General features: G+C 50.1%; 1 protein-coding gene and 1 long non-coding RNA gene across 6 annotated transcripts in view; one reads left to right on the top strand and one right to left on the bottom strand.

Moving 5' to 3' along the window:
* Positions 1-2,056: 2,056 nt before the first annotated feature.
* On the bottom strand, positions 2,057-21,543 carry SCAMP4 (secretory carrier membrane protein 4). Of its 5 annotated transcripts, none has more exons than XM_040537918.1 (8): positions 21,385-21,543; positions 16,876-17,065; positions 16,498-16,551; positions 13,774-13,902; positions 10,564-10,720; positions 7,339-7,440; positions 6,217-6,334; positions 2,057-5,273 (listed from the first exon to the last, which is right to left on the bottom strand). In XM_040537918.1, exons 3-8 carry the CDS (start codon positions 16,502-16,504, stop codon positions 5,097-5,099), a joined length of 690 nt encoding a protein of 229 aa, XP_040393852.1. In that variant the 5' UTR covers positions 16,505-16,551; positions 16,876-17,065; positions 21,385-21,543; the 3' UTR covers positions 2,057-5,096. The 5 variants fall into 5 exon arrangements, with proteins under 5 accessions (XP_040393852.1, XP_040393850.1, XP_040393851.1 ...); XM_040537916.1 differs by having other exon boundaries at positions 17,002-17,065; positions 21,385-21,521; XM_040537917.1 differs by lacking the exon at positions 21,385-21,543 and adding an exon at positions 20,741-21,050.
* LOC121060271 overlaps positions 17,071-23,591 on the top strand; it is a 7,161-nt gene continuing 640 nt past the window's right edge. Inside the window, exon 1 of the long non-coding RNA XR_005814764.1 lies at positions 17,071-20,719. This is a non-coding gene — a long non-coding RNA (uncharacterized LOC121060271). The remainder of the gene's footprint in view (positions 20,720-23,591) is intronic.

Raw genomic sequence — 23,591 nt, 5'->3', positions numbered from 1 at the left:
ACCGTTCGGCACCGTTCAGCACACGGTGCGTGTGTCGAGAGCAGCCTGGGCTCAGCCCCGAGGCAGGAGCTGAGCATGGTGATGCTGATGGGTTCCCAGCCTGCTACGGCCCCGGCCTGTGATCCTACAGTGTCTGGGGGCTTTTAACACTGCATCCCTCTGTGCTGGGGGTGGGGGGGGAGGGGAAAGGGGGGAAAAAGGTGACTTAATTAGCACTTTGAGACTACATGAGTTGTCCAGACATTTGGCTTGATACTTTATCCATCCTCTGGAGCAGGAGACAAGAAAGTAAAGAGTTCTGATTTTATTTAAAGTTGGATCTCCAGCATGCCGTAACTTGGCAGGGAATACATGGTGTGCCAGGTGTGGGCTGCAGAGACCTCTACAACTCATGCTATGGAACCGGCTCAGCACAGCGAGTTAGTGAGAAAAGCCAGGGAATTTCTGTTGGGAAAGCATCCAGCTCTGAACCCTGCCCTCCTCCCCAGGGCACGAGTTAATTAGGGCTAATTCGCAAGCAGGCAACACAAAAAAAAAGCACTGCTGTAACTCATACAGAGGAAAAAGCTGCTCGGAGCAGGCAATGTAGTGTTTCTGCCGAAGCATTTGCATTCAGGGCCCGGGAAATGGCACCAAAGTGATAGAAATCCATTAAGAATTGGCCAAGAAAAAAAAAAAAAAAAAAAGAAAGAGCGAGGCCCCTCACAGCATCCCATCCCACACAGCCACAGGGCTCCAGCTGGAGGAGCAGGAGCGCAAAGGGAAGAGCCCCCACCCCGATGTGGGGGTCCGTGGGACTTTTGGGGAGCTCTTTTTGTGGGGCCAAGCTCGGCGGCGCAGCCACTGCCCCATCGCCACTGAACCTTGCCTCCTGCTCCTGCCAAGCCCCTGAGCTCCGTCTCTCGTCCAAGGTGTGCGGCACAGAAAAACACAAGCACCAGGGACCTCCTGCCGTGCTTGTGGCAGCAGCAGGAGCTCAAACCTGCACCTCCTGCAAAGATTTTGAGGGCTTGGAGCAAGAATCTGAGTAAAAGCTGTTTCATCCTCATACTCACCATGTGATGGACACAGCAGCAAGCAGCTGCTGGAAATCCCTGATTTCACACTTCCATAACACAGCCAGGAGCGGAGAGACGGACATTCAGGGTGCAGACAACCAGCAGCCCCCTAAATGCTATTTAATACCTAAACCAGTGCCTGGGGCTTTCCATCTGACCCTGCTGCCTCGCTGAATCATGCTCGGGCCAATACATCAAAGCTGCCATCGACTTTCTGAGAGCCCAGCACAGCCCGGCTGCGGGCAGAGCCAGCAGTATTTGCAGGTGATGCCTGCCTGCCCCGTGCATGCTTGGAGCAAAACAGCTCTGGGAAAAGGTGCTGCTGTGAGACTTTTGTGAACATGAGGACTATGCAGTCTCCTGCCAGCGAAGGTGAGATGCTAATGGCTGCAGAGGGGGCACGAGGCTTTGGAGACGAAGAAAACATTGAGATTAGCAGATGTGGGATCGAGCAGCTGAGATGAAAACAGCTCTTCTAGGATTACGAATCCGCTATGGAGCAGAGCTGGGGTATGAAGCCAGGATAGCATAATTTGGGGGCAGTAAATCCAGCTGCACACTAAACAGAGCAATGCAACTCACCTTTGCTGTCAGACAGCCTGTTTGCCCCAGGGATGATGGGATCTTTCCAGGCAGCAAACCAGACAAGGCAGAGGCCAGCACTGCAAAGGGCCAATGTGAACGTGTGCTGCTAAGGAGAGGCCAGGAAGGAGGGTTCAACCCCGGTGCGCCCCATCACCTGCACTTCTCCATAGCTAGGAAATGAGAATAATGGTAACATCGGTGTAAAACACTTGTCAGGCATCTGCAAGAACACAAACTACAGCACGCCAACTCTTGTGGTGGTCCCCAGCAAGAGGGTGAGCCTCATCCATAAACGCGCTGTTCTTTTAAGGGAAAAAAAAAGTGGTGGGAGACTGGAAGAAAATAGAGATTTCGCCATTTCCCTCTGCCAGATAACTCTGGTTACCTAGGAACAGACACACTTCTCTAATGCAGCCAGTTCTTCTCATCAAGCACAGGATGAGCATTTATTGTCTTGTGATCAGAAGAAAAACACAAACAAAAACCAGAGCCCCACAAGTGACACGAAACATCGCACACGTACATGCCGCATGATGCCGAACGAAACCGGGAGCCAGGTCCAGGTTAATGGTGTTAAGGAGTCTTAGAAATCTAATGTAAACATTAAAAAACATACAGAGGAGTCGGAAAAAAAAAAGCCACAGCAGTTCAGGCAGCGTGTTGAGTCAACTTTCCGGAATTACGGTTTCTGGCATCTAAGAGGATGGAGGGGGGCGATGTGTTTGGAGATGGCAGCTCCCGTCCAGGGAGGTTTCATTTAAGCTTAGAAATCTCAGGCAGTGTTCGCTAATGGATCATGATATTGGTGTCTGCCTCCAACCATTTTGGTTTGCAGGCTCCTAAGTACACACCCCTCACTGCATCAAGAAGGTTGGAAATGTGAGGATGGGTGCTTTAAAAGAGACCCCCGGGTTATCCAAGGGGAAAAAGAGAAGCCGGACTCAAGAGTCCCCTGGCAACACTTCTCCTCTTGGTTCAATTGAAATCTCCAACCTGAAACACTAAAAAAAGAAAGACTACAATTACTGCTGAAAAAAAATTTGGCAAAAGGCCGAGGATGGCAGGGGTCAGAGCCAGAGGAGCGTGGTGCACGGGCACCCCACGTCTGGGCCCCCAAGCACGGCCACCCTCGAGTGCGGCCCCGCTCACCTCACCTTGCTCCCCCGTAGCGCAATCGTATTTCCAGGGAGTTCATCGACAAGCAGTTCTTTTATCACTCTCTGATGGCAAGCGACAAAGAACACTTAAAACTTCACTTGACACAAGACAAAGGCACCTAAAAGCTTGACAACACGACCGGGTCGTATTCTATTAAGAAGGCATCAAGCATTTGTACTTACAAGCACATTGCACACTCGCAAGAAAAAAAAACACCCTTGTGTTTGGAGCATGAGGCAGAGCCAGCAAAAGGCTGGCTCTGCAGCAGGGGGTCAGTGTCGCTTGTAAACTGAAGTTCGAGGAGGCTCTGACCTCCCATTAATGTTTGCTTTTGCTTTGGCCCTAGTAACAAAGGTGTCATGCAGACTCCAAGCTGTACTTCACTTAGTATTTACAGTATGACACGGGAAAAGTTAATAGAGTGAATGGGAAGTTTTGCCGGGGGGATGGGGAAGGAAAATTCTCCTTCATGAACTAACGTTTTATTAGATAAGGCACATGTAGAGACAGTTTTCAAAAGATCACTTGCAAATCAGTTCCACCTAGCAAGGACAACCTCCCTGTCCCTTTCCAGGAGCCAATTTTGCTTTCCGGTTATTTAGTGTGGACGTGGAGTGACTCCACTTCCAGTGTAACACCTCTGGCGTCACCTCCTACAACTGGCCAGGCTCTGGGCCTGACTCTCAGGGTGCCCCACACCTCTCAAGTCTCCAAACTGGAGCACTCTGCCCTTCACTGTCCGTTGAAATTCCCAGAGCTGCAAACATTGAACACAACTCCCTACAAAAATATCGGGAACTGACCTCCCAGTTTTAACAGGTTTGAGAAGGTTCCTATCAGGCTGTTGAAGGAAAGGAAAAGACTGCAGCCTTTGCTGCTTGGATCATTTTAGGACACAGGGGAATTGGATGGCTCAGGCTCCAGGAGTCCTGATGTACATGCATGAGATGAAAATGAGTGATGAGACTAATGCTAGCTCTCAGGGGAAACAACCCCTCCCAAGAGCGTTATCCTCTCTTCAGCTGATTGCTGGGGAAAGGCAAGAACCTCTCTCCTCCTGCTCGTACAGGGAAGGAAATCACTGCTGGCGACGCAGACACGTACCAGCTCTGCACAGCTAGCGTCAGCTACGAGGACTAACGAGCTTTCTGAGACAACTCACTGCAGAACGGTTGGATTTTAACTGTGTCGGTAGAAGGCAGAATTCAATTTATCAGTTGTAATGGAATTACTCCCAAACCACACTGGGGCCTCAGCACTGAGATCAATAGTTAGCTGGCACCCAGCTACTGGCCAGGAGCCCAGAAAAAAAAAAGGTGTCCCAACAGGACAAGGCGTGTCCAGTACGGCATGTATTGGGTCAGCACAAAAATCCTGACGCCACGTACCTGGAATTCAGATGGCACAGAGATCTCGCGCTGCCTGCCTGGAAAGGGGTGAACGTCACCCAGGCAGCCAGGTCCAAAGCCCAACAGCAGTCAGCTTTTCAATAGTTTCCAGTGGGCTTTGAATCAGGCTTTTAGTGAGCAATCAGTAACAAAATGAGATGAATCTGCATCTCTGCAGCGCACGGATCTAGCAAAAACTTTTGGAGGCAGGGAAAGCAAGACTTCTATCATAACAACAGTCCTAGCTAGGCAAATGAGGACTCTTGTGGACTTAGTATCTGAACGACACTCACCCGCAGCAAGCGCTGTTATCTAAAGGATTCTTCACCCGAGAGCGCAAGCAAATGAGGCTGTAGATTTTACAGATACCTTCAATATCACTAGTACCAGATAATTCAGGTGTTGCGTTTCCCTTAGAGTGAAAAATTCCAGATCATTCATCCGGGAGAGCGAACACCGGTTGCTACTAATGCTCTGATTGTGTTTGTTACAACTACAGACGATTTGGCGGTGCGCTGTGCATGTGATGAAAACTAAGCGGGGAGGCAGGAGAAGGAGCAATTCTGGTAGTGTTCACCGTCACGGGGAAGCCAGCCTTCTTCACATATGGTCATGAGAGCAGTCCTCAAGCAAGGGCAGTGAACGGTTGGTTCCTCAGTCTGCAACAAGGCGAATACTGGTAACAACACAAACAAACAAAAAACTATCTTTCTGATAAGGCCGTGCAGAGCTCCCGAGGTGCCGTGGGCTGACAGCACACATCTTCTGCAGTGACGAGGAGACAAAAAAACAAGAAAGTCCCCAGAAGACTGGGGTACGTGTAGGGGAATGCAAATGATCTTTTCAAATAACAATAATAAAAGGACCAAAAAAGAAGAGAATCCAGGCAATTTGCAGCTGTTGCTGCTTAAGGCCATTGGTTTCCCGGGGGATAGTTGGGCACTGTGGGATACTCTGGCAGGCTGTTCCCAGAAAAATTGCTGTACTGGGCCTCCCGGCTGGGGGGGTTCCTCCATGCACCGCTGTTCCACTCATCCTGAGCTTTCTGAAAGCTTCCACCAGCCCCTCGGTAGATCTTGTGAACCTAACGGAGTAAAATAAGAGGAAAAATCAGCAGTGGGTACCTACACCTCTTCCTGAGAGGACTTACAGTCATTTTGGTACTTTATTTGTTCCTCTCTCTCTGCAAACAGCTGTTTTTCCAAGGGGAAAAAGAGGCACAAAAACTATAATAACATAATGAAGAGGTGCAAATGGATAGTATCAATGCAAGGCTTGAACTTGTCTTAGCCATACACCTGGGATTTAGGTTGGGGATCCCACAGCAACAGTCCATGCAGCAAGGCAGCTAGCCCAGGTTAGTGGGCTGAAAACCCCATAAAACCGTCACTGCTGCTTCAGTGGGGCTGAGGCTGAAGGACTCAGCTGTAGCACATGAAACAACCTACACCGGGAACCCAGGGACACAAAAGATCTGGTTTAAAGGTCACACCACCAGGCAACGCCTGACAGGGCACAGGGCAGTGGCGCTAACCATGGTGACAGGGGGCAAAACGCTGCCATGAACCTGCAGCAAACTCCATGATGGCAACTACTCTGAGACAGGGTTTTGCTGGGCTAATTGCCTGTCCTCTTTCCCTTCTATCTTCTGTCCTCCTCTGCCATCAGTCTTCTGAAGCTTTCCAGAAGGTCTTATATCCAAATCCAGCGTTCTGCAGACAACCGAGGACCACTTGCCATCCTGCCGCCCTGTCCCTGCTGCGGGCATCTTGAGATGCTTCACCGTTACAATCCCAGCGACGCTTGGCTTAAGTGACATAAGGAACATGGAACGGTGAACACGTCCAGCTCAAGCTGTCCTGCATTATCTGCATTCGTCCTCTAAATAGTCCGAGATACGCCGACTGACTACGCTACAAAACCTTTAGAGGCAGTGATGGTTCACAGTGGCTGCTGAGCTGCCTGTTCACGTTACTGTGATACAAAACACAGATAATCCAAGTCAGAGAGACATCTGAAGCACCTACCCTTAAAATGCAGATGAGCATTGTGACCGCTGACATTGTAAACATAATGGCAGGAAACAGCATGAACACAGCAGATGCAACGTTGGTGCTAAAGAAAGTAATTGCTGCCAACCATCCGCTGCAAGAAACAAAGAAACAGTATCATTACTGCTCTCTTTTTTAAGCACAATTGTTACCAGAAAGATGGTTTACGCACACAGAGAAGTTACAAAGCAGCTTTAAAGCTCCCAAAATTGAAAAAAAAAAAAACAACAGTGAAGACGATGGTCAGAGCTAAATGCAGCTCAGACAGGTATTTCCCCAAGGTCTCAAATCTGGCTTGCCAGCATCCCTTGCTAAGCCAGTCTCAGACCTTTAGGGGACAGCCAGCTGCACAGTGAGGCTTCAGGAAGAGAAGATTTATTCCCAGGACGCTTCTGGTGGTGCAGAGGTTGTGCAACCAGAGAACAGACCTGGGAACATGGAACATTAGGGTCCTCCGATCTGTAATGCATCTCTATTCCCTTTGATGGCAACAACCAGACAGGGCAACTTGAGAGCATCAGCAGTTAAAACTAAATGCTGTGCAGAGTCTAGGACTTTCTATTATTTGCAGCTTCAGCAGGAATTGCTCTCAAGTCTCCAGAGACAGAAAGTTAAAATGCCAAATAATTATAACATAACCAGGGACAGACACTAAAATGCTTCCATTTATTTTAGGACAGCTCTCACAATACTTGCTCTATAGGCCAACAGTGAGTCATCGTGCACTGCTCAACATGTGCTGCAAATACTTTGAGGGCAATGCTAAGAGAGGATCAGATCAATCTTGAAACTCTCTGGTTAAACAGCACAAAGGAAGGACATCACAGGAAGGTGCTAAAAAAAACCAGGCAGGTGAAGATATCTGACTTCTGCCAATACAGGAACTCTTGCAATAGCCAGCAATGGGAGTAGACAGAATTGTGTACTCCAAGAGCAGATATAATTATGCCACAGAGGAAATTAGAAAGCTTCTTCCACCCCACCCTGTACAGACTCCCACCAGCTCCTCTAACGCTCAGGGAAACAGCCCGTAGGCTGAAACTCTCAGGCACAGGAGCTGAGGGCTCAGCTGTAAGGCTCCAGGCGTGTCCTGCTTACCAAGCTCCCCATCCAGAGAAACCGATCGCCTGCAGGACCGTGAGAACAAACTGTGCGCCGAAGACGAAGAAAAAAGCCATAAAATTAAACGAGCTGTCCGACCTGCGAAGGAAGGAGAGGCAGTTAGGGGGACACTGGCACCTTGCACTGCTTCATGTGAACGTTTGACCCCATCACGCGCACACACTCAAATGTGCTATCTCAGAAAAGGTCCCTCAACAGCTATGAACTTTGAGGACAACTCCTCTTTCCCTGGCAGTGAAAGCGCACAGATCCGTGAATCATCAGTGCCTAATCTCTTCCAATAAGCCTGGCTCCTGCAATTGCTCTACTGAAGTAATTACATATATGATGACACACGAGGAAAGGCAGTCTCCTGCAGAACACAGAGTGCCCAAAGCATTTCTCTGACCGAATATCTGAAGTCAGCGCTGCCGGACACCTGCGCAGCTCAGCCACCAGCAAGCAGGCGCAAAAGAGCCCAGACACCAGAGCAGTTTGCCCATGTGCTAAAAGTGATCCCTGAGCACGAGAGCCCAGCTGGGAAAGTCGCAGTGCCTGCTTGTCATGAAGCTTACACGCCTACGGTTAATAACCCAGCACCGGGACAGAATAGGAGGAAAAATAGCCACAAGAGAAGCGGGTGGTACGCTGCCTGGGGAAACGCAGAAGTGTGCTTTGGCATCTGCACAGACTCCACATCTTCAGAACGTGTACACGGAGAGGGTTCTGACTATGTGAGGTCCTTTTAATTTATGCAGATGAAATAGGCAGTGTGAGTATAATCCCAAATAGGAAAACGGTCCCAGATCTGCTCATGGTCTCTCCATTACGGGCGCACTGGGGCACAGCGCTGTTCTGCCACAGGACATCTTTGTCCTATTAACTCAGCTGTGTCGATGAGCCAGCCTTCCACTGCAAGCCCAGGCACACCTCTGAAACCCTCCAAGCCAGCTGACCTATCATTTTTAATGATACGAGTTATTCCCGCTCTCTCAGGAACCCAAAGGGCCCGTGATCTACAGAACAGGTTTACAAAAACACTTCAGTAGCTAAAGCAGCAATTTGGTGCAGTGGGGACTTTACAAAAGAGCTTCAGTCATTCCCAGCCCCTGCTCAAACACCAAAAGTATTTTAATGGTCTTCATAGTTCTAGCCCATAATGTCAAAAGCTGAGGGAGGCAGGACCACAGGCTCTGGCCAAGTCAATGCCACCAAGCCTGCCTACTCTGAGACAAGTGGGAAAACCTCCGGCCAGAGCCCTGCTGCTCTGCATGTGTTGATAACGTTATCTTCCATCTCCCAAAGAGATGGCTAGATAGATGCTGTGAAAGAAAGAAACCATCCCAGAGAACCCTTGTGATCCCACCCTTCAAACAGCAGCACCTCAGAGTACAGCAATGTGGAAGAAATACTTTAAACATGGACTGTTCGCGGTAGTGCCTGTCATAATCCAATTAACAAAGGATTAGGCTCCAGGCTGAGCCTTCAAACAGATTCTTGCAACTAAGACCTGAAAGGGCTGGAGGAGTCTTCACTTGAAAGGATCCCTGGGAATTAGTGGGGATGCACAGAAAAGGTGATTTCTGATCCAGCTTTCTGGTGCAGATTTGCAACAGCTTTGCCCTAGCGCCAAAGCTCTGCAGCTAATTTAATTTTGGATGCAGCTGTGTGACAAAGGTTTTACGAAAGCATCCTCACAGCACACGATGCCAGTGTGGAAGGGCTGCGTCTTCCCAAACGGCACAGCGAGCGGACCTGACCTGGCTTTCCAGAACCAGGACTACCTGCAGCCCCAAAACTACCCGCGCTGCCCCGCTGCAGTGTTTTTCAAGCCTCTTCTACGACGGACGTCAAAGTTGACGGTCTCTGGGCTTGCCAGTCTGTCTCTAGGGCTTATTCTTTTCTTAACTGTAGCAGTCTTTATACAGAGTAACCTCAGGGACCTTTCGGTATTCAGTTGCATAAACACATACAAACAACATTAAAGAAATAATTAGAAACGGTCCTTGTAAGCCCAGAGGAGGTCAGTGAAGAAGAGTAATGTTTCCCAGACTTCAGAACGGAAAACGCTCTTTGAACAGAGCTCTAGTCGGCACTTGGAGGCTCTCGGGCTTCTGAACTAGAGATGGAGACAAAACCCCAGCCCCAGAGGGCAAGAGTTCAGAGCTGGTATTTTCACATCTTTTAAAACTTTCAGATGAATCCAACGCAGTGGCCTTCCCTTTCAGTCAGAAATAATCCTCCCCTGTACTCCCTCGTGTAGTCCCTGATATTTTAAGCACCTCGAGTGCATTAGCTGCCCAGTGTTGTTAGTACACAAAGTGTAAATTCAGAAGAGCATTTAAGCAACCAACCTAGCATGCGTTAAACAGACAGGACCCCATCTGCCAACTCTCGTATCTGTCAGCTGCTTTTGCTGCTATCTGGACTAACTCACCACAGAATCTGGTAAATGATCAAAATCCAGAGGATTCTGGTAGTGGGGAACCAGAAGGAGCTTCCCCTTCAGAGTCCAAATCCCTGACTCCAGTGTGGGGCCTGCTGATGACTGCGGTGTGACCCAGTGTCACCTGCCCTCTGTGCCACCTCTCCCTACACAAGACTGGAAAATGCTCGGGACCTTCACAGCTCTGACGAGCCTTACGCATTAATGTCTGAATAACGCCTCGTGATACACACGAAGCACGAGCAAATGCAATCAATTATTAATTAAAGTAAAAATGCAGGATGGCTTTAAAGACTTGTGGAGTTTCAGGACTCGCCCTAGTGAACCACTTCTTTCTAAAAAGCAAAGCAGCCAAGTTCTCAGGTATCTAGAGACAAAATCCAGAAGAGTGCTTGGCTCCTGATAACTCAATAGTCTTCCATCAAAACAGCCCGCAGCGAAGCTTTACCAAATCAATATCCACCCTGATGTTACACTGCTATGAGGGTGCTGCTAAGCCTGAGATATTTGGGTGAGATATGAATTTCATCCTCACAGAAGTGGCAAACTACTCGGTGCTGCTCACCCCAATCCGAGGAGGCAGGTGACCCTCAGCCCTTCATCTACTATTTAAAAGTCGCCGCATTCTTCGCTGAAAACAATTCTGAAGTCAATGAGACGTTCAGATATTAAACCCTTAATCTTTATCCAGCTCTCCAGAGGGGCACTCCTCAGCAACAACACATCTCTCTCCCAGAGGAAGCAGAAACTCAACCGCCTCGTGGGCTCCCACTTACCGAAAGGCTTTGTACGCCGGTCGGAACCAGCAGACGTAGCCGCAGGGACTGAAGAGAATAAGCCAGAGGATGGCCAAGCCAAAATTGACCCCAGAGCCTCCTCCGATCCACCAGGCCAGGCACGCAATTATGTTCACTACTAGCGTGATGCAGTAAACTGTAAAGAGAGCACAGGAAAGAGCGTGAACTCGTGCTGTTTCACATCAGAGGAGAAACAAACAAACACCCAGCATTATAATAGGAAGGACCAACACCGCGGCGGGAAACTCCTGCCCAACAACACGACCGCTCCGAGGGAGTCGCAGCTTTCTGCTGTGAGCCCAGGGGCCGGCAGCACGGACACGCGTCCCCTTCCAGAGGGTGAGGAAACTCCCCCGGGGCCTGCCAAAGGATGGACATCTGGGTGGCAACTGGTGCGACCAGCACAAGGCTCAGCCCGGGACTGTTACGAACAATGAGCAACCCCCATTTGTGGCAAAACCCCTTGATGAGAGCAGAGTGGTGTAAAAATCTGCTGTGCACTCAGCATCCCATTGCTTTGGTCTCTGTGTTGCTGCCTCAGGAGCTATTAGAGCTAGCAGAGTGCCCTGCAGGCTCTCTCTCCATTTCCCTGGGCCTCTGAGGAAGTCTGGAAGCAGCTTCAGGGCTTGTAAGTGCTGCCTTGAGCAAGGGAATAAGCAAACTCCAATCAGGCTGAGAACACGCGAACATAAGGGTGGCTTAAAGGCCCTTTCACATCCCTGTCCCTGCCACTTGGATAAAAAGGAACAGTTGACAACAGATCCCAGAGGGCACCAGCGCCGCACTCAGTAACCGTGCAGGAAATGCCTTTGCCACCCCCTTTCTCTGAAGCTCGACGTTACTGCTGAAGCGAGGCTGAACGCTTCCTGGGGTTGTAGGCTGAGTTCAGTCCCTGTGCCAGGGGCTCCCTGCTTTCCCCCTAATACTTGACAGACTCCTGCAGCTGTCCCCGCATCCCCCAGGCTCTGCCGGGGTCTAGCGGGCTTAGCCCAGTTACAAGCTCAGATTTTGGAAAACAGGTGGTAATTCATAAAATCTTTTGGGGGTAACCCGAACCAATTAGCACAGACAAAGAGAAATGAGAAGGCAGACAGTCCAAACACCAAGAGCCCTTCGGTGCTGCCTGGGGACGAGGTCACAGTAGGATCACTTTAGACCCCGGTCTCATTTACCAAGTCAAAAATAAATCCCTCAGTTTCTCTTCCCCTGTGCTAAGCAAACGTGCCCTGCCCATTCCTTTCCTTCCTACAAGCTGCGGCTCTGCAGCGCGCTTGCACATCTCTGGCTTGGTCTTCTGACGCTCGGTGCCAGCCTGGCCTCTTCCTCCAGTGACTCTTTTCTTTGCCTTTACTCATCTCAGGGGCTGCTAAAGCTACAAAATTGTGTGGTCACAAAATCATATCGACAACACAGCCAGGAGAATCTAGCGTGTAAGACATCCTAACCCAGCTGCTTATTCCGACATACAAGTTACATGAAAACTAAACTAAAATACTTCTACAAAAGAGAAATGTTTTCCCTCTTCTAAGCAGCTAACAACAAGGCTTTACATGCAACCGTTTGGATGTATCTTATTACAAGGGGGAAAGAGTTTCAATTATTTAAACTTCATTTACGTAACAATTAGCTGTACTTCTCAGAATTATTATTTCCAGAAGTCAATTGTTTTCCAAAAGTTACTGAATGAGAAAACAAACAAACAAAAACACATCAAGTCTAGAGCACCTATAACGTTGTACGGAGCTTCTGGTCCTCCCTACGTGTCAGGCAGGAGTTCGTTCGCCAGCAGTGGGAGCTCTGGTACAGTTTTCCCCAAACCACCATCCATCTTAATAAAATGCTCACATCCAATTAAAGTAATGAGCGTTCAACCTTCTAGCAACGACTTTTATGTTTCTATTTTTAATACTGGCCTTTTCTTCTTTACTGCCTTCCCTCTGTACACGTCTCTTGCTCTCTGTCCCGTCCTCAAAAGTCAGGGAACACCCCCAAGAACTGTGCAGCAGATGGAAATTTAAAACTCATGGCGAAAATTCCAGGTCTCCCCAGCCGTGCATACGACCAGTTGCCTAAATGGCTGGCACCTCTCCATCCTTCCATTAACTTGACTGAGGGGCGCTTTGTTTAAGGAGAGTCACACACAAAGGCAGCTTTGCAGCATGCAACATTTAACCAGTTAGTCTGAAGGGACAAGCAGTTTCTTCAGGCAAGAAAATTACAGAGCTCATTTCAGCATCTCTAAATAACGAAAGAACAATGGAGTGATAGATTATGCTATTATTTATGCACACAAATCTCTCTCATACACACATCCTATACATCTGGAATAAAAGCCAGGCTACCAAATGCGTATCTGGCAGAAAACAAGCTTTCCTTCAGTGAGAAGGGTAAATGGGATGACAAGCATTTTGGGAAAAAAAGATAAGCAAGGCAAAAAGATTTTTAATCTTCCAAAGCATTCCCTGTGGTTCTCTAGGCCTGCCGCACCATTTTTCATCCGATTTTATTCCTTGGAGAAGAATGGTCAATTTTCATTACCAGCTTTTGAATCGCTAAGGCAGACAACGCCAGCCCAGAGAGCCAGCAGCTCTGCTCCTACAGAATATCAGCAAATCACCGGCTGTGACCAAGGGGATCAACGCCCTTCAGAACAGGGCTGGGAACGTTCTGGGGGCTAAGGGAAGAGACGGTGTAAGGCTAGAAGGCGCTGCTTCGATTGGGAAGGGAAATCTGGCTGGCACAAACCAGGGGGCAGCATTTACAAAGCAGGGTGGGGAGATGGGCAGTGAGCAATACAGGTCATGTTAATCTTCTAGCCTTCCGTTCTCCTATTCCTCTTATTCTAGGTGAATCAGGAATTACTTTAAGAGGGCTATTTTGGAGGGTGAAATATCACTTGACATTAGAAAAGACAGCAGATACAGTCTGCTCTGTTCTTCCTCGAATTTACTAACAGGCTTTTCTAGCACTGATGCTCTCTTCTTTCTTCAACAGCAGCTCTGCAACAAAGATTCAAGGCACCGCAGCTTGAAATTTGGGCATACAGGTAAATTATAGCATTCTAAGAGGAATCATCGTTTCTCATCACTTAATTGCAGTCAAAATCTTAAAGCTTGTAAGTGATCAAATTCTAAGTTTTTCTATTACACATACACAATCTTCCCAGAGCAGGTTTTTTATTCAACTTACAGATCCATACGTGGTAGATTCTTTTCACCAGGGCCTGGTAATCGATGGGTATTTCATCTGCAAAATTCTGGTAGAAACATGGCTTCAGAGGGATAAACTTGGGGAGCGGTGGGAAGTTATTCACCTTTTCTACAACACAGAACACAACAGATTAGCTGAATGCAGAAATGATCTTGCACGGCTGAACATGTGGGACATCCTCCACACCTTCCCGGGACAGCCCTCCGAGTACGAGGGGACTCGCGACTATCAAAAAACAAACCAAAAAAAACACCTTAAAATAAGTTCAGGGACAAAGCTCCTCAGAAAGCAGGCAGAGGCCAGCTAAGCTGCTGGCCAGCAACACCTGGGGGCAACAGACTGCCCAGAGGTTTTTAGTTAGAAACCCTCAGATAACCCAAGGAGGAGGAAAGACTGGTGGTCTTCCAGACAAAAGCAGACACAAGCTCTGAGTGGGTGGGCTTGCTGGGGCAAGGCTTAGGCCCTGTAGTAGATACGCGCTCGTGACTGTAAAGAAGGGTGCCCTTGGAAAGCATCTCTAACTGGAATTTAGTACTCAGATGCCATCCAGTTGAGGCAAGGCAAGACGTCAGGGATGATTTTGCTGTTATGAGATTCATTGACGTCCCCTTCTTTCTTTCTAAGTCAAGTTTTTATGCAAGGTTAAGACCCAGAGGGGAAAAAAAAAAAAAAAGAAAAAAAGCTTTGCATTCAGATACCATAAATCAGCAAATGCTGACAAAAGCAATACAGTGAAGAACTTACCTTGGGAAGAAATTACCTTTTAAAAATCAAGTAATTAAATGCCTAAATCCTCTGTATTTAAGCTGCTGTCAGCTTCTAGACATATCCACAGACAAATCTGTGCAATGTGCGTGTGCCTGGATGCGAGTTTCTACATGTTTGGGAATGTTTGCTCTTGCCTTCAAGTCTTGATTAAAGTTTGATTCCAGGGCATTGTGACTAATTGTCTCTAGTCTACTTCAGCCCCAGTAAACAGAATTAAAAACAACCAGAGGAAGAGATGAAGAATGTCCTGGGAAAACCTCCAAATGGCACAGAAGACGAGAGGAAATGTCTGAACAAGAACTGTCGGCGCAAGAGTTCCCCTTCTCTTGCCATTATCTCTGTGTGAGAAGACATTCTGCAGGAGCAGCTTCTTAACTTCATTTGAAGGTTGGCAGGGAAGCGTCTAAAGCTGTATGCCATGCTTTAGGAAAGAAAGCGCTTTATTTCACGCAAAGGAAAGACATGTTCATGCAGAAAATATGGTGGGGATAACACCCATTGTGAGTACACAACAATTAAATATGGAAGACTGTCTTAAGTCACCAGCCCAACTTGATTTTTCAGTAGACTTTTCCTCACGAAAACAAACATTACATTTGCTGCCCCTCCTCACCCATCACCTCTAAACGCATCCTGCATTAATTCAGATGCCGTCTAGGGCTGGCATTAGTTACTGGTTAACGCCTACTGCTAACCACATCACATGGAGCACTGAGTTTCCCTGCCTGCTTTCAAAGTCCATAGGAATTTGGACTTCTTAGCGCTAACTTTTGGTAAGTTATGAACACCTCCTGGGCTTTCTCTTGGACAATTTGTCTCAGATGTCCGTAAAAGGACCTAACAGTGCTGGATCAAGGGAAACAAAGGGGGTGCAGCTCGTAAAGCTGAAGAGTCAGCTCTCTAGGGAAAGCTCTCTAGGGAAGTCAGCGAGACCAAGGTTAACTGACCACAGTAAAAGTGGATTCTTTAACAATCTTTTTTAGGAGGGATGGGGAAATTTTGTTCTGTCCCTCTTCAACAAGAGATGCAGCTAGTGACTTTGGTTCAGCTCTCTTCCATTTTCTCCCTCCTCCAGTACAGACCTCTCACCAACAATGAAGCTGCTGCCAGCCTCCAGCGCAGAAGGCCCCAAACGGTGGGGCCAAAACCAGCTGGCCTTCTGGGCACCAGCCACTGCAATTTTCAAGCTCACAAAACGCTCCAAGTACTTCCATAACGGTTTGCTTGATACAGAAGTATCGGGATCACACCTCTTCTTTGTGGCTGCCCAGCTTCAAGAAGCCAGATGACTGCTTTCTCCTACCCAGAGACCCGTGTAGTTTTCCAGTGTTCTGGGTTACTCCCAAGAAAAGACAAAGAAATCAAATGAAAATATCCTCTTTCATGTCCGACTGCGGAACTTGGAGTGCTCCAGCACTCCCATCAAGGCTTGGATCAACACGTTAGATCAGCGAGCACAATCCATGCTTTCAAAAACCAAACTGTATTACCAATGAACAGCAGCTGGGTGCAAGTCCTGGACTTTGGCTTATTTTAAAAAAGTTAGGAGGAATCTTGTTACTAGTTTAACCACAAGTAAAATTAAGCTGTATCAAAATTGACAGCACAGCTAGGAATGGAAAGTTGTTTAGCCTCTGAAAGGAAGGAACTACTCTTGTTTTGGGAATAAACTCCATCCTCATAAAACTTTCCAAAAAGTCACACCTAAGCCTTTATTGCTAGACCAGTAACCTCTGCTAGCAAATCTACGCAAAAAGGAACATGAGCAGGGGAGAAGAAACGAAGAAGCTAAAGACCTTTAGGGATCACTAAGATCTCAGAAAGCAAAGTGCATGTGAATGACTTACTAATGAATTGCAGCCATCACGCCATACTGAAAAACATTATCTGGAACCATTTTTCTCTCTCCATTGCCATAGTCTGAGGTGCCCTTACCTGCCATTTCTGTTAAGTGTTCCCTGGCGAAGTTTCAGACAGACAGCAAGAGATCTATGGGAGAAAAAAAAAAAAAAGAGATAAAGAAAAAAAAAAAAAAAAAAGAAAATCAGGCCAGCACATATCACTAACCAGCACCCAAAAAAGCTATTAAAGTTAGGAGCATCTCTGCACAGTGCTTGACTCACTGTAAGCCCAGGGTTCCCACTGCAAACCACTAAAGACTGCACAAATTTGGCACGCTGGAACCTTACGGAAAGGCTCCTGGTTTCTCCTTGTTTCTACAGAGCTCCCCGGAAGCATCTCACCCTGTGCAAAACTGTCAAGGGTTTTGGTGCTTGTCTTATTCAGCAGCAAACAAATGTGCTCCGAGGGTACCTGGCAAAGGCTAAGGCTGCACAGACGGCCGCTGCCAGGACACGTGCACCTTCCAGCCGAGGCAGACAGGTCTGGTTGGGACCCAGCAAAGCGCACGCGTTGGAAGAGAAGCTTGTACCAACTCACCAGACTTAACGCCTCATTTAGGTGCTGAGATGATTCGTTGGCTCCCTGCGGACCTTCCCGGCACCTGAAACAAACGGACGGTCGCTGTTAGCTGGGAAGGAAACTGCTGGTGCTCGGAACATCAACTGGTATGCGCGGCCTGACATCCTTCCGTACGGTGATAATTCCGCACGACTGTATCGTAAGGCAGATTTAGTCTTCCTGTTACCACCACTGAACACGGCCGCGATTCTGGAGAAATCAAATCCCGTGAAGTTTGCTCCATGCCAGGCGTGTTGCTGATGATGGCACAGACAGAAGCCACAGAGGGGTTTGCACTGAGCAGCCCCTTCGACTCTACTCACTTCTTTGTTTCAGGACAACCACCGTGCGCCCACACCTGCAAATTCCAGGCTGACAACAAGGACCACAGCAGAACAACCCTCCAAACGGGCATTTCAGGGTCTGTGAACAACTCTCAAGAACGAAGGCAGTACAGACTAAAAGCTGCCCCTCCAAGAACACAGCAAAGGGCGCTGGGGTCAGAATAGCTGTGTTGGAGCCGGAGCTCTCGGGCTTTGCAGCAGCTCCTTTCCCTTCTCTGCACCTCCGTGCTGTCCTCCCGTGTTCCTGCTCCAGAGGGCGCGGATTTCACACGGGTGCAATCATTTTGTGGGGGCTGCAATCTGTTTCCTCTTTATTTGACCTACTCTGGCACAGCCCTCGGTGGTGACAACAGCACTGATACAGAACAGGACCTGCCCGGGACGCCGACTCCTCCTGCGCACGGGCCGCAGGTATGCACTATCTCAGTTATGTCAACGTCGAGGAAAGCACATTGCTTTGCCCGTGCAGTCTAAAGAAAGCAACGGCGTGGGGACAGGAAGGCTGCGTAAATCACGAGGCTGTCGGGCTGGGAGCCCCTCGCTAAAGGCTCGCACAATGGGGCCCCAGCGCAGCCGAAGCCGCCGGGCTTTCCCACAATACAAACAGCCACCATGCAGCGTCTGGCAGGCATTTTGTAACTTAGAAAATGATTTAGAAAGGCTTTGCCTCCTTTTTCCTTTTTTTTTTTTTTTTTTTTTTAAATGTGTCAATAGAAAACAAATATGAGGACAGTTCGGAGTACAATTAGGGCTTCGCCCCACCCAGCTGCAGCTGCTCCCAGCTGAGATCCATAAATTCTGGGGGAAGAGCAAATTACGGACAAACACCAGTTATGCCAACACACGAAGGGAAAGGAATCTCCGGTGCTGCTGCCCTGGGAGGAGGGAGCTTTCCCCCATGGACACCCACGGCAGCAAGCTCAAACCTTCCCTGGGCATGGACTCAGACCTCAAGATCCAACCCAACAACGTTTTTTGTTCAGTGGCTGAGATCGGCTTGCACACGAGTCACGATTTTCCCATTTCCCCAGCTTAGCAGTTAATTTTGGCAGGATTTCTGCAAACCGGATTGCAGGGTCTTGGGATAACGGGCCTCAGAGTCCCAGTCAGGGAAGAAGTCTTGTGTCTGACAAGCGAGGACAGTGCTCGACTCTGAGGGCCAGTGACTGACTTAGATGGAAAATTTCACTGCGCAGCCTCAATATCCTCAAGTCAAGCTCCAGTTGCAAGAGCCAAGCACAAGGAAACAGATAAACAGGTACAGATACACAAGGATTATCCAACCGCCTGTGAATTTCTTGTGGAAGATAACAGCACATACAAATAAGCTTTCTATTCACAGGAGTGTTTTCAAATTAATTGGAAATAGATAAAAATCAACGTCCTGCGCTCTGCCGCAGTGATTTCTTCACACAAAATCCATTATTTGTGGGAGGAAAAAAAAACTAAGGAAACCGTGGTGTGAAGTGAACTTCCTTTTTCCACTGTGCTCATACGCAGTCAGTGAATAGCTCCCAAGTTTACAGAGCGGCTCACAGAACTCTCAAAGGCCCGTCGGAGGCAATACGGGCTTTTCTTCGTCTGTATTTCAGAGACAAAAGCGCCCGCTGTCACTTCAGCAGACGTTATTTTCCTTTTAAACCAAGACACGTATGCGAGCAGCACTGGTTTTCTAGGAAGCACACCCCAAGATCACCCCGATAGGAATCATCATCTCTGGTAAGGGAAAGCATGGTGCAGGAACCCCCGGAGTTCCTGTCTGGGGCACGTTACCTGACTGCAATCTATTTCTGTTCCAGCCCGTGGTTTGACATGAAATTTATTCCGTCTATATTACAGTAACTGGTTCTAAAAGTTTTTTTTATTCCTCATTATTTGCTTCTTTCTCTAGAAAGAGAGAAGAGGGATAAGGGGAATAAATAAGGGGGAGGCCAGAAGAAGGGAGCTGGCCGGGCGGTGGGAGAGCCGACCTGGGTTCCTGCTTTGCCCCAGCCCCTGGTGAGCTGCAGCGAGCCACCGGGACCGGACTCACAGCAGGACCCCGGCTCCTCTCCTGCCATCTGCACGTGTCCCAGCCAAACCCCGAAGTGCCTCGCATCCCAGGCCTTCTCTAGCAAAATTTGCCAGCTGATGGAGCCCTGCTGTCAGATATTCTCTGTAGCGCTTTGTTTTCTTCCTGATGTGACGACACGCAAGCTTCTACGCAGATCTGTACCCAAGAGTTTAACCCGAAGCAAAGCGAGTGGCAGGGCCCCTGTGTAACGGTGACAGCAGAACTTGCTGATGCTCCCTCGTAACGCAGCGACTTCACAGGTGGAGTACATGTTAAGGAGATTTGGGTACAATGCAAGTCTCCTTAAAATGGTTCGGGCTTACCCCTGAGGTGAGCGAGGCTGTGACCTGGCATCAGGCTTCCTGAACTCACCTTATGCTGCAAGCCACGAAGAGCCCAGAAGAGCCACGATCTAAAAGCAAGGGCACCCCGCAGAGACCCCCAGGCTAGGGAAGGAACCAACGCCGGCGAGCCTGAGACAGGCAAGTGCCTTGTTCCCATCCCTTCCCAGCTGCGTTTAAAAAGGAAGTGGGGACTCTGCCCTGGTTTTTAAGGGAAAAGGCTTTCCTCAGAGTGTCACTCTGCAAGGCACCAAAGCGCTTGGCCCAGCTTTACAAAGGCAGACCCTGCACAGCTGCCACAGCTCCTGCTCGGCAGCACGTCCCCTCCCCGACACGCGCTGCCAGCCCTCGCAGGGCCACGCGCTGCCCCTCCAGCGGTGCCAGCACCACGTCCACAGCCTTCTGTGGAATAGGGAGGGACAAATCCAGCGAAAAACGTAATCCCAAAGGCCACTCAGCACCAGTGAGAACGGGGAAACTGTTTATGGCAGTGCTTCTGCTGGGAAGACGCACAAGGCCCACCGAAGTTAGCAGGGTCGACCTCCTCCTGCGTGAGCCCGAGTGAGGGAGCCCCTCAGGGACGCCGGGATTTCCAGGAACGTGGCTGCCCTCCTCTCCTCCCATTGTGGAGCTGTGAGTGGAGGTGAGGGCAGGGCTGAGGGGAAGCGATTCCCCGCAGCTCTCACGCAGCCCCACCCACAGCAGACAGGGAAAGGCCTCAGTTTAGGTCCCGCCGCACACAGAGCAGACAGACGTTGACTTCGATGCGACCCCGTCCGCAGGCGAGGCTCAGCCACACACGGGCAGAACCGCAGAGGCTCCGGCGGAAGCACGAGGACGCGCGTTCAGGGCACGAGCCCGTTCCTCCGACTGCCGCCTGCTCAAACCGGCCTCGCATAAAGGACCGGGGCTGCAGACGACAGTACGACATCGGCTGGCCCGGGATAGAAAAGAACCAGGTACAACAGACCATCAGTTACCTGCTTAATGTCTGTCACCGCTCCTCGCCACAGGCCCTGTCAGAGTTTCCTGAGCTAGTTAACGCTCCCGAAAACCGAAGTCCAGGGAAGAAAAAAACGCCACGCGTCTGGCCTGCCTCCCTCAGCGACAACGCGGGACAGAGTCGCTGCCCACACCACGCACCTCAGGAAACAAAAACCCCTGAAAATCCCCGAGCAGCCCTCGGGGGGAACACGGCCAGGGCCCGGCAGCCCCCCAGCTGCCGTCGTGCTGTGCCCGGGGCCCCTCGCTGCACCCCAGCCTCCGGCCCTGAGCAGCCCCAAGGCTGCTCCTGACAGAGCTGACCCCGATCCCTCCCCACCACCCCCGTCCCCGATCCCCCCTCGCCCAGGCGCCAGCCCCCCCAGCCCTGTCCCCGATTCCTTCCCAGACACCGCTCCCCTGCAGCACGCTCCCCTCTTGGGCCGCCACCCTTCTCGTCCCCACCCTCCCCCTTAATGTCACCCCCCTCCTGTCCCCGTCCCCCCCTCCCTGCCCTTGTCACCCCCCTTCTGTCCCCCCCTCCCCGTCCCCTCTCTGTCCCTATCCCCCCCCGCGCACCTCTCCCCTCCTGCCCCCATCCCCCCCCGTCCCTGTCCCCCCCCCGCCCCAGCCCGGCTCTCACCGTGCCCCCCTCCAGGCGCGGCGGCCCGGGCCAGCTCCCCCGAGCCCTCCGCGGCTCCGCGGGGCGCGCTGGGAAGGAGAGTCCGGCCGGGCGCCGCCGCCATGGCGCTCACGGCGCCGCGGACTACAACTCCCAGCATGCCCCGCGGCGCGCCCGTCACGTGAGGGGAGAGCCGGGGACGGGGCGGGGGCTGAGGCGAGGCTGACTGCGCTACGGGGTAGCGAGAGGGACGAAATTGCGGGGGGGGGAAGGCGTTGCTGGCGGGGGGTCCCTCACCCCTCACCTCTCTGTCCCTGTCCCTGTCGCCACGGCGAGGCCACGCGTGACTTGCGGCCGCCAAATGTGGGCAGAAGCACCTGGAGCACCTCTCCGTCCAGAGCATCGCCACCCAGTCCCCCATTAAACACCCACCGCCCCTGAGGCGGCCGCACCCCTCGCCCTGCGGCAGTGCCTCTTGCCCGTGCAGGCCACACACACACAGCAGAAACGTTTTATTTTCACGTAAACAGAGCTGGTTTGGGACAGGCGTGGTGTCCCAGGTGGCTGCGCCGTGCCCAGGACACGGCAGCACCGGCGCTGCTTTGGAGGCACCCGCAGCCTCCGAGCACGGCCACAGCAGCATCCTTGGCGTGCCCAAATCCTGCTGGGAGCTCAGCCCCTCTGAGCGTTTGAGGATCAGGCCCTGTTGTGTAGCCCAGTCCACACAGTTTCAGACTCTGAAATCCAAAGGGTGTTGTTTGTCACTCATGCTGACAGAAACCAGAAGCTCCATGGAAGTTAATCATATAACTTAAGTAGCCTGATTTTTTAGTTGGATTGACTGGGCTGACTAATGGTGAATGCCACATTTTATTTCCCGGACTAGTTACAACGTGTATAGGTGATAGCTGGATTCAGGACCCAGGGCTGTGCAGTCACTCAGGAGACTGCTATTTATAACATCTATCATTAAATGCTGATTTCACTTCTGAGTAAGTCAGCTAAATCAGCACGAGCAGCAACCAATGCGCTTGCCCAGGGCCCCGTGCTTGCGTGACTTACCTCCTTCTGCAGAATTTAAGCTTCAGCAAAACAGGGTAGTGAGGATTTAGCAGACAAATTACTCCAAAGTCTTTGTGATAATGCAGCCTGAGAGTGGTGTACTGAGAAGTCCTCACCCAGCCTCACCAATACCTGGATTTATAACATTCTGGGCTTATATACTTTAATGTGGCTCTATAGCTCCTTAACTCTTCATTTACACTGCATTAGTCTTATTAACATAAGTACCGATCAGTCTCCAAGGTACCAGTGCTATGTAAATGCTGTTAATTTGGCAGTATATAAAACCCACTCTACTTCAAAAATATTTACAGCCCCCGAGGCTGTGGTTTCTGTAAACAGAGCACTCCAACCCCAGGCTACATGATTCAGACTCATCCCTCTAGTACTTAGCTAAGCAAATGCTGAGGCCTTCATATCTCTTATCTGCAGTTAGGCAAAGTTTCCCTAAAATACAGGTCTTGGGGTTCACTGCTCATGTTTGGCCCCTGCTCCAAGCAGGCTGCCAAGCATTGCTTAGGGTTGCTCCCCAGAGGGCATGGGCAATGCCACTGACTGCAGTATTTGCCACATGGGCAAATATTTTCTGGGAGGGAAGGATCAGGCCTCCTATCACCCCATCTATCTGCAAGGATAGCAAAAATGTAGGGATTATTTTAGCTATAAACCAGTAGAGGTCACTCCGCCCCAGTAAATCCAGTGCTACCGGAGATTTGAGCCACCAGCAAGAGGGACAAGACTGCTTACTGGGAGAAGGCTTGATGGGACACAGGGTGGCAGAGCCCAGGGATGGGCTTGTGATTCCTCTGGAAGGGAAAAAAAAAAAAAAAAAAGGCAGCTATTTAAAGATGAAAACCAAATAAAGGTGTTAGCGCACAGCTGCTCGAAAGGGCTGTGGGCTTTACACCTGCACAGCTGCCAGAGCTGCAGCTGCTCTACACACTGCCCCATGTGCAGCGGTTCTCTACGGTGCCAGGTGCCCCATCTCTGCAACCTCCCTGTCCAAATTGGATGATTCCTTCCCCGCGTCCCCACGAGCCGTGCCCTATTTCTGGCTGTTCCCGGCTCTCCGTAGCAGCCAGGTTTTACTGTGCAATATATAACTCTGTGGGTGAGAACAGCGAAGGAGGACACATGCTGCCTCCTGGGAGCGGCAGGGCGGTATT

The sequence above is a fragment of the Cygnus olor genome, chromosome 26 (genome assembly GCF_009769625.2).
Source record: "Cygnus olor isolate bCygOlo1 chromosome 26, bCygOlo1.pri.v2, whole genome shotgun sequence".
NCBI lineage: Eukaryota > Metazoa > Chordata > Aves > Anseriformes > Anatidae > Cygnus > Cygnus olor.
The sequence above is the reverse complement of the archived record's forward strand: the minus strand, read 5'-3'. Positions and strand labels throughout refer to the sequence as shown.